General features: G+C 39.7%; 1 protein-coding gene across 1 annotated transcript; it reads left to right on the top strand.

The window, feature by feature from the left end:
* Positions 1-5,892: 5,892 nt before the first annotated feature.
* On the top strand, positions 5,893-10,067 carry LOC307128717 (fibroblast growth factor 4A-like; the record flags this gene model as incomplete). Its single annotated transcript, XM_079820659.1, has 7 exons — positions 5,893-5,921; positions 6,035-6,039; positions 6,135-6,239; positions 6,345-6,470; positions 9,406-9,525; positions 9,622-9,725; positions 9,888-10,067. The coding sequence occupies 7 exons, from the start codon at positions 5,893-5,895 to the stop codon at positions 10,065-10,067; spliced, it is 669 nt and encodes a 222-aa protein (XP_079676785.1).
* Positions 10,068-10,320: the final 253 nt, after the last annotated feature.

Genomic DNA, 10,320 nt, shown 5'->3' with positions numbered 1-10,320 from the left:
ATTTGGGCAGGGTTGAACAGAATTATGAATTTTCGGCACACTTTTTCTTCAGTGTGAGTTTGAGATAAGTTGGTCACACTCCACAGGAAGATAATTTATTAAGTTACAGTTCAAATAAATTATTGTAAAATAAGCTACATTTGAAAATAAATACACAATTCCTCAAGATAAGCATTATTCATGAATAATTATTGTATTACTCAAAGTCAGAATAGAGGTGTTCAGTCATTATGTCAATTTGTAGGCCAATTTGAAGTGTTTGTTCACTGTGGGCATTATAGTTAATGAATTATAAACATTTCATAAAAGTTTGCATGAAATGAAAATTCACCAACGATTCATCCATGTTTATGTTTTATTTTTTAAAACATTTTTGATTCACTCAGATATGTCACAATACAGAAGAAAAGATGTCACTTTTTTCGATCAGTCTTTTATTTTGATCAGTCAGCTGGCATCTGTTAATAACTTTGTAGTAGGCCTGCAGCATTAACCATGTTTCCACAATACTACACGATTCCACAGCTTCCACTTTCCATTATAATAATAAAAAAAATGGTCAGTGCTAATGTTGACAACTTCAGATATGAGGCATATCATTTTCTTCACCATGATTTAGACATTTTGTGCTTCCAGAGAACAAGAGCACATACGTCAGCCCCTGCTGTCTGAGGCCTCCAATTCGTAAACAAAGAAACTGACCCCCTTATCATCACCCACTTTAATCTTGTCTCATTGGAACATCACACACTAATCTCACAATCCAGTGGACAAAGACATTCCATATTCCCACACAAGAAGCACTCTTGTAAATCAATGTAATCTGTTGCTGTTTCCTTTTTTTTTTTTTATTAGGCCTACACTTTTATTTTTTTATGATATATCAATCCATCCATTTCATTTAATATGAGAAGTGTGTTTATGGGAATTTTTGACCATTCTTCTAGAAGCGCATTTGTGAGGTCAGGCACTGATGATGGGTTCGCAGTCTCCGATCTAATTTATCCCAAAGGTGTTCTATCGGGTTGAGGTCAGGACTCTGTGCAGGCCAGTCAAGTTCCTCCAAACCAAATTCACTCATCCATGTCTTTATGGACCTTGCTTTGTGCACTGGTGCGCAGTCATTTTGGAACAGGAAGGGGCCATCCCCAAACTGTTCCCACAAAGTTGGGAGCATGTAATTGTCCAAAATGTCTTGGTATGCTGAAGCATTAAGAGTTCCTTTCACTGGAACTAAGGGGCCAAGCCCAACCCCTGAAAAACAACCATAATCCCCCCTCCACTAAACTCTACACTTGGTCCAATGCAGTCAGGCAAGTACCGTTCTCTTGGCAACCACCAAACACAGACTTGTCCATCAGATTGATTTGTCACTCCAGAGAACATGTCGCCACTGCAACCTATCACGGCACCACGCTTGAATTCACTGAGCTCCTGAGAGTGACTAGCCTGGGAAAACCCAGACAACTTCCGGCAAATTTAGATTTGCTCTGCAAGTAGTCTGGCAAAGAGCCCATTCAAGCCCATTTCTAATCCCTAGAAATCGCGGCACCAATTAGAAACGTTGGGGCGGGCTTTACACGATGACGACAGCGCGGCGACGGTGAAGTAGATTTGCCGCCGTGGAGCATCACTCGTTCGAATCAGCTATCGCGTCTGTTTTAAGCGATTTAAACTTTTCCTTTTTGTTAAAACCCGAGCAAAGAACAACACTCGAAGCCTTCATATCTAAAGAAGATGTTATCGCTGTCTTTCCGACTGGATTTGGCAAAAGTCTGATACCAGCTTGGCCCTTTGGTGGCTAAACGAATGGGTCTTAGCGAGAGCCCTCTGGTAGTGTTAATGTTTTACAAAATATAGTTTTAAGTCCTTTTCAGGCGAGAATGTAGTTGTTTAAAGCTCAAATCTGTGGTTTATTTATAAAGAGAGTGCCTTTTTAAAAATTTGATCTGCCGTTTTCGGAGTTGTGAGCTCCAGTGGTTCAGCGGCGCTCAATCGTTTATTGAGCCCACCGAGAGGCGCCTTTCCTCGGCCAGTCCTTCTGCCGTCTGCCGCTGGCTCTGATGTCTCTGTAGTGGTTAAACATAAGATATGATTCGTCTTGTGTAGATCTAACGGCTGATCTTTGCTCTCATTAATCTATAATTTGTTCCTAGACAGATCGTTTTGTCTGAGGGCAAAGTGAAGTTTCATAACTTTATATTTTAAAGATATTAAACTTTACCGTTGTTGTCTCCTAGCGCTGACTTTGACTGAATTGCTTTATTTATTGTATAGCTTCTTACACCTTTTACTTATACTTTTATAATTGCTATTGATGATCACACATAAACTGACATTTAACAAAAAGAGACTGGGTTGTGTTTTATGTCATATTTAATTTATTACAGTGATAATCATAGCCTATATTATGTGTGTGTTTTTTTAAATGTAAACGAAAAGAGGCTGGGTTTTTTATATTTCGTTTTGTTATAAACATGCATTGAAGATAATATGCATTGCCTGCACAACATATACAAATATATACTGAGTGATACTGTCAAGAACAATGCTTGTCCATTAGCAGAGGCGGACTAGTGTCCTCCCGTCCTCGGGAGTTCGTTCTCCGGAGTCAAACTTGGTAAGTCACGGACACAAGTCAGAAGTTCGCGTACGAAATATGTCATAAAACACCACTGCCTCATTTCATAAAAAAAAAAAAAAATTCTTAAACACACACAAGCCACACAAATGTGGTTCAGGCAACGCGTAGCTAGGCCTACATTGATTATCTTATATATTTATAACAAAACGAAGTATAAAACACCCTGACTCTTTTCGTTTACATTTAAAAAATAATATACTAAACATTAATATGTGGTTTAGGTAAGGTGACCAGATTTCTGAAATGGAAACCGAGGGCATTTCCTATTTGAGAACACAAGTACAGACAAGAACGCATACTGAGAGACGGCCAGAGTTTCTCCGTCGCTCTGCATACGTCATCTCCCTCATCGCTCTGATTGGTTTTAGGTCTATCCAATTGCGCCCCAGATGCATTTGAGCGACGCCCGTTGGTGACGCCCCTTTGGAAATGATTTGTCTATGAAGCTTTGCCAGACCATAACTCAGTTACTACTGAGATTGGTCTGGTTTTAACCAGGCTAGAGAGTGACCCATTTTTTCACAAATGTTTGTAGAAGCAGTCTGCATGCCTAGGTGCTTGATTTTATACACCTTTGGCCATGGGAGTGATTGAAACATCTGGATTCAATGGTTTGGAGGGGTGTCCCAATACTTTTGGCAATACAATGTATATACATAACATGGTCTGTCTGAATACTGGACTCTGATTGGCTGGAAGGTGTACAATAAAACCGTTTAATGCACAGGTAGTTCCAAGTCAGTGTGGCTATGCTCTCAGTAACTGCCTTTAGTACCTGGTCATGGCACCAGCGTTAACGCCCATCTCCAAGGGCTTTTGGGCAGCTGCTAAGGAAGTGTTCTAGGGATCCCCTTCCTGAGCAAAGGGGACAAGATGGCGTCTCACTTTTGGAGACGTGGAGGTTTGTTGGACTTGGTAAGACGTCATAGACGGTTTGGACTAAGAACCTGATACGATGGAAGTCTGCTTTCCAGATGTCGGTGATCTTACATTGCCCAACATTTTTTCATTTGTACCAAGCTCCTTGCTATCCAGTTCTCACCATCCTTCCATGCCTGCTGTGGAAGAAGTCTTCACCTTGAGCATTGTCAACTCTAATTACCCGGAAATAGCCAAAGCCTGCACGCCCTGTTTTTATTATGGGCCCACCAGCACCTTGTGCCTCAGCCGTGATTCAGCCACCTCCAGTGATTTTTCTGCACTCCATTTCCTGCCTGTTTGCACCTGTATGCCAGCTGCAGCCACATTTGGATCCCTGGACTCTCTGTACTCCCATGCTTCCTGTGTTCTTGACACCATGAACTCTTCAGAAAGGTTGTTGATCGGGAGTTGCAGGACATTGCTGGTGCCGTACAAAACAGCACTGCTCAGACTTTGAGGTCTCATTTCACCACCTATGTTAACTATAGACCCGATATAGTCCGGCTATGAGTAACCCACTTCTAGCCAAAATAACCTTGAATTTGGTTAAATGTTGTTTTTGTCAAAATAACTTAAGATTATTAGAAAATGGAAGAAGTTCAAGATGACGGTCAATCTTCCTCGGTCTGGGGCACCATGCAAGATCTCACCTCGTGGGGCATCAATGATTACGAGGAAGGTGAGGGATCACCCCAGAACTACATGGCAGGACCTGGTCAATGACCTGAAGAGAGTTGGGTCCACAGTCTCAAAGAAAACCATTAGTAACACAGTATGCCATCATGGATTAAAATCCTGCAGCGCACACAAGGTCCCCCTGCTCAAGCCAGCGCATGTCCAGGCCCGTCTGAAGTTTGCCAATGACCATCTGGATGATCCAGAGGAGGAATGGGAGAAGGTCATGTGGTCTGATAAGACAAAAATAGAGCTTTTTGGCCTAAACTCCACTCACCGTGTTTGGAGGAAGAAGAAGGATGAGTACAACCCCAAGAACACCATCCCAACTGTGAAGCATGGAGGTGGAAACATAATTCTTTGGGGATGCTTTTCTGCAAAGGGGACAGGACGACTGCACCATATTGAGGGGAGGATAGATGGGCCATGTATTGCGAGATCTTGGCCAACAACCTTCTTCCCTCAGTAAGAGCATTGAAAATGGGTCGTGGCTGGGTCTTCCAGCTTGACAACGACCCGGAACACACAGCCAGGGCAACTAAGGAGTGGCTCTGTAAGAAGCATCTCAAGGTCCTGGAGTGGCCTAGCCAGTCTCCAGACCTGAACGCAATAGAAAATCTTTATAGGGAGCTGAAAGTCCGTATTGCCCAGGATCAGGATCCGAAACCTGAAGGATCTGGAGAAGGTCTGTATGGAGGAGTGAAAATCCCTGCTGCAGTGTGTGCAAACCTGGTCAAGAACTACAGGAAACGTATGATCTCTGTAATTGCAAACAAAGGTTTCTGTACCAAATATTAAGTTCTGCTTTTCTGATGTATCAAATACTTATGTCATGCAATAAAATGCAAATTAATTACTTAAAAATCATACAATGTGATTTTCTGGATTTTTGTTTTAGATTCCGTCACTCACGGTTGAAGTGTATCTATGATAAAAATTACAGACCTCTACATGCTTTGTAAGTAGGCAAATCTGCAAAATCGGCAGTGTATAAAATTCTTGTTCTCCCCACTGTAAACAAAAAAGTAATTGTCACTTTATCTTTAGCAATTGCAAGTTTATATCTCTCAATTCTGAAAAGAAACTTGCAATTATCAGGAAAAACCTATAAGATATAAATTTAGAATTGCAAGATATAATCTGGCAAATGTGGGAAATAAAGTCAGAACTGTAAGATGTAAACTCATGATATTGAGAGATATTAGAGATTGCATTTGTGAGAAAAAATTAAGAATTGTGAGACTTAAAAAAAGGTGCACTTATTTTGTTTTATGCCGTGGTAGAAACAACAAACAAGCTTCAATATAACTTTCCACTTGAGATGCAATAATTATCTCCACATTTACCTTTGCAAAACAGTGATGTTTCTGCCAAAACCGCATGTATTTTTACATTACATTAACATTAACATTAACAGTACATTAACAATGTAAAATGTAATGTTTACATTGATGGTACGATCACACTGGTGGAATATTTAAAACTTATGTGTAAAAGGGTTAACAATAATAGTTGTATAATTAGTAGTAGTGCATTATAGTTTTAAGTGAACAGAAAAGGGGTTTATCACTGCTTTGAGGTCAAGTTAAGGAAGTTAAAGTAAAAGAAATCAATAATTTAAAAAGAACCAAATCGAGCAATTCCAACACTTCATGCCTGTGTCATCCTACGACATCACAATGTGAGATGAGAATGCATGAATGAGGAGATATCACTCTAGTGATAATGCAGAAGATTTTCATATGGTCATGTTCACAGACGCAAACGTGTATCTGTGTGGGTTTGTTCATTTAGTGAAGGTATCAGAGCAGAAGATATATGTATAAAGGATGGAGATAGGACGAGTAGAGGCACACTGACCCTGTTTAATGAAGTATGTTTACACTGAGTGCAGGACACAATGTTCATCTAGCTTCACATCGGAGGAGGCTCTATATATCAACAGTCACAGCACTGGTAATTTCAGGAAGGAAACTGGGCCTCAGAGACGCTATCACAGGTGCCACTGCATATCAAAGTGCTTCACCTGGAGGCCATATGGGTATTTGTGAACCTAATGCCCTTGTCATGGATTTCCACCGGATGTTTTTATGCTTTATGTCAGTTATATTGTCAATTTGTGTAAGCTGCAACTGCACAGATGAAGAAACCAATTTCTCAGGTGATCAGGCAGGCCGCTTGAGACACATGTGGCTGCTCTCAATGAGGGATGCAAAGAGGAGAGAGAAAGGTAAGATCACATACCAGCTTGTTTGAACAAAACACCTTATTTGATTCAGATATAAAATAAAGTAACATATCAAAAAAAGTTTTTTTTTTTGCCAAGGCATCTCAGGTAATATATTAATATATTAACTACTATCGCTATACTACCCCAGTTATAGTTTTCTGAAATGTTATGATTGCATATGGAATTATCTATTTAATTATGTACTAATTTGCTTTTTGGATTTTTTTTTTTAAGTGCTACTGATGTGGAGATTTCTGGCTTAGTGCATGAGAAAACAGCTTTTAAAGATATGTATTTTAATGGAAATACAGACACAAATAGATCAACTATATTTTGGATATTTCTACTAGTCTGAAAGAAGAACCTCTCTTGGTACATTTTTTCTGTTTTAAAGCAACTGGTCTTGTTATATATAGACAGTCTAGTAGACAGCTGTCCTTCGTTCAGCTGTCTAAACACATACAGTATTTCACCTGATCATAAAAGGTATCATAAAGATGGCTACTATTAGTCTGCTAATAGTAATTAAAAATTCATCAAGTACTGGGATGTCTGGCCTGTACACTTACACGCATTATTTATTTATGACACAAAATAAAGTTTCATGTGACATACAGCAATATCTACCAGAGTGGTTCACAAACATTTTGACTCCAAGGCCCCTCATTATCCACAACAATATTAACATTTTTACTTTTGTAGTTGATTTACTGGATAAGGTTTAATGTTAAGGATTTTAAAATGTGTATACTTTTTATAATATACTTTTTCAAGTATGGAAATCCCTTCCTCATATATCCAGATTTTCAAGACAGTTGTTGAGGGTGTGAATTAAAATAAATATCATGAGTCTTAGTTGTTTTGGCTTAGTTTGTTTGTCTTATTTTAAGTCATCTTGAGGCCCCCTTGGAAGATCACATGACAGCAACGCAATGCATTTAGACACAGACATGGTTAATACTATCTGCTAAAGTTCAAACTGAGCATCAGAATATAGGGAAGAAAGGTGATTTAAGTGACTTTGAATGTGGTGTGGTTGTTGGTACCAGAAGGGCTGGTCTGAGTATTTCAGAAACTGCTGATCTACTGCAATGTTAATACACTACCATCTCCAGGGTTTATAGAGAATGGTCCGAAGTAGAGAAAATATCCAGTGTGCAGCAGTTTTGTGGGTGACAATGCCTTGTTGATGCCAGAGGTCAGAGGAGAATGGTACACATAAAAAGACAACAGTGACTCAAATAACCACTCATTACAATGGAATTATAGAAGATTGGGAAAACGTTGTCTGGATTTCTGTTGCAACATTCAGATGGTAGGGTCAGAACTTGGAGTAAACAGCATGAAAGCATGGATCCATGCTTGTATCAACAGTTCAGGCTGTTAGTGTTGTAATGGTGTGAGGGATATTTCTTGCCACACTTTGTGCCCCTTAAAGGGTTAGTTCACCCAAAAATGAAAATTCTGTCATTAATTACTCACCCTCATGTCGTTCGACACCCGTAAGACCTCCGTTCATATTCGGAACACAAATTAAGATATTTTAGTTGAAAGCTGATGGCTGAGAAAGGCTTCAGATAGGCCTCCATTGGCATTCAGTACATTTACACTCCCAAGACCCATAAAAGGCACTTAAAACGTTGTTACAAAGTCCATCTCACCACAGTGACTCTACAATAATTTTACGATGCGACGACAATAATTTTTGTGCGCAAAAAAAAATCAAAATAACACCTTTATCCAACTTGTTCTTGTCTTCCATGTGTGCCTCCACGACGCATGCGCGAGAATATGACGCAGATCCGGCGTTCGGACACATGACCCAGAAGCGATTTGTTTACGAGCAGAGGAAGACGCGCGTGTCTAAGCTGTTGGATTCTACATTGATCGTGCTTTAGGTCTCGGAGTAGTGCTCAAAATCGGGCTAAAGTGTGCATTTCATGGATTCCCGAACGCTGGTGCTACGTCATATTCTCGCGCATGCGTCGTGGAGGCACACGCGAAAGACAATAACAAGTTGGATAAAGGTGTTTTTTTTTTGTTTTTTTTGCGCACAAAAACTATTGTCGTCGCATCGTAAAATTATTGTAGAGCCACTGTGGTGAGATGGACTTTGTAACGGCGTTTTAAGTGCCTTTTATGGGTCTTGGGAGGATTAATGTACTGAATGCCAATGGAGGCCTATCTGAAGCCTTTCTCAGCCATCAGCTTTCAACAAAAATATCTTCACTTGTGTTCCGAATATGAACGGATATGAACCATGTACTGGATCTTCAGTATATAGTATGCATCAGGTCCTGTCTAGCTGACAGCAATCAAAGACACAAGGACAGATCTGTGACGCATGCTGATAACATTCCGCTGATAGCAAAAATGTGAGCTGTGTGTGTTGGTGGAGTTATGTTATGTTTCTTTGTTTTGTTTTTTTTGTTGGATTTTTTTTTCCATTTCCCTGTGACCCAGTTTCACAGTGTGTCTGATTAGTCTTTTAGTTAAACTGTGGTCTCATTAGTTTACTCATGTGTATTTATACCCTGTGCTTTCCCTAATTCTCCATCTGTTCTTGTTGCTATTATGTTGTGCGAAGCTTGGAAATCTCCCTAGTCTCCTGAGTTTTGTTCAAATTGCCTAACCAGTTAGCAAGATATGAGGCCAATATATATATATATATATATACACACACGCAACCCCAGACAGTTGGCAGGAGAATCACTTGTACAAAACGATATGGACATAATCATTACCAGTTTTATAACCATTATAATACTTTGATTTTCAATATATGAAAAATTCAAAACAATATTATAACAAACATTTACAACTAAATAAAAAGAAAAGAAATTATCACAAAATATTTTAGCAAAAAATGTTTTAATGTCACTGTGAGTTTCAGCTGATTTCAGATTTTAATATTTTTGATCTTTGAATATCCCAGCAGCCGTAGACGAGTCTAAACCAGCACATCAGCTCCTGTATTGCCGCGTTGGGATTGGTTTTCACCTACAGATTCTGGCGAACGGCAGTGTGTGGGGCGTTCATGAGCCTTCTGAGTACAGTATGATGTATATTCCTCATACTCTCATGCCTCATAATTCTCATAACCCTCAGAGGAAATATAACACATTTGCACATCTCTTTTTGTCTCTTTAAGGCTTGCTGAGAGTGTTTGCTATGAGGCCGGGCATAGTGGGTATCCGTGGTGTGAAGAGTGAACTGTATTTGTGCATGAATCAGGAAGGAATTGCACATGGAATGGTGAGAAAAGACATCAAATGTCTCATAATCTTATGTCTACATGAGATAATAGTAATTTAATTCATTTGAAAGGTATAATCACTATTGCTTTCAAGTGCATCCTGAAATAATGAAACATTTGCAAAGGTATACATTAACATTTCAATCTCTTCTTTGCTGTAGAAGAAGTTCTCAAATGATTGCCTGTTTAAAGAGCGCATGGAAGAAAATCACTACAACACATACAGCCACACAGGGTTTTTCCTGGCTCTGTCCCAGCAAGGGAAGCTGAGGAAAGGCAACAGAGTGAGCCACCACCAGGCCAGTACACACTTCCTTCTTCGTAAACCCTTGTCACACTAAGGCCCTGTTTACACATGGTATTAAGATGCATTTTGGTCGATCGGATCACAAGTGGACGATGCTAAATACAGGAATATACAGGGTTTAAAACTTTTTGAGCTTGTCCACTTTCAACCACTTCCAGAGGTAGTCGAAAATGCATTAACCGGATTGCTTTCGTAGTGCAGGCTCATGTGGTCGGATGTGTTTGAAGAGCCACAAAAGACCACCTACTACTGACCTAATGTGTAAACATGGGAAGCGCGCTAGCCAG

This window comes from Gobio gobio (assembly GCF_949357685.1).
Source record: "Gobio gobio genome assembly, chromosome: 7".
NCBI lineage: Eukaryota > Metazoa > Chordata > Actinopteri > Cypriniformes > Gobionidae > Gobio > Gobio gobio.
This window is presented reverse-complemented; position numbering and strand designations above follow the sequence as displayed.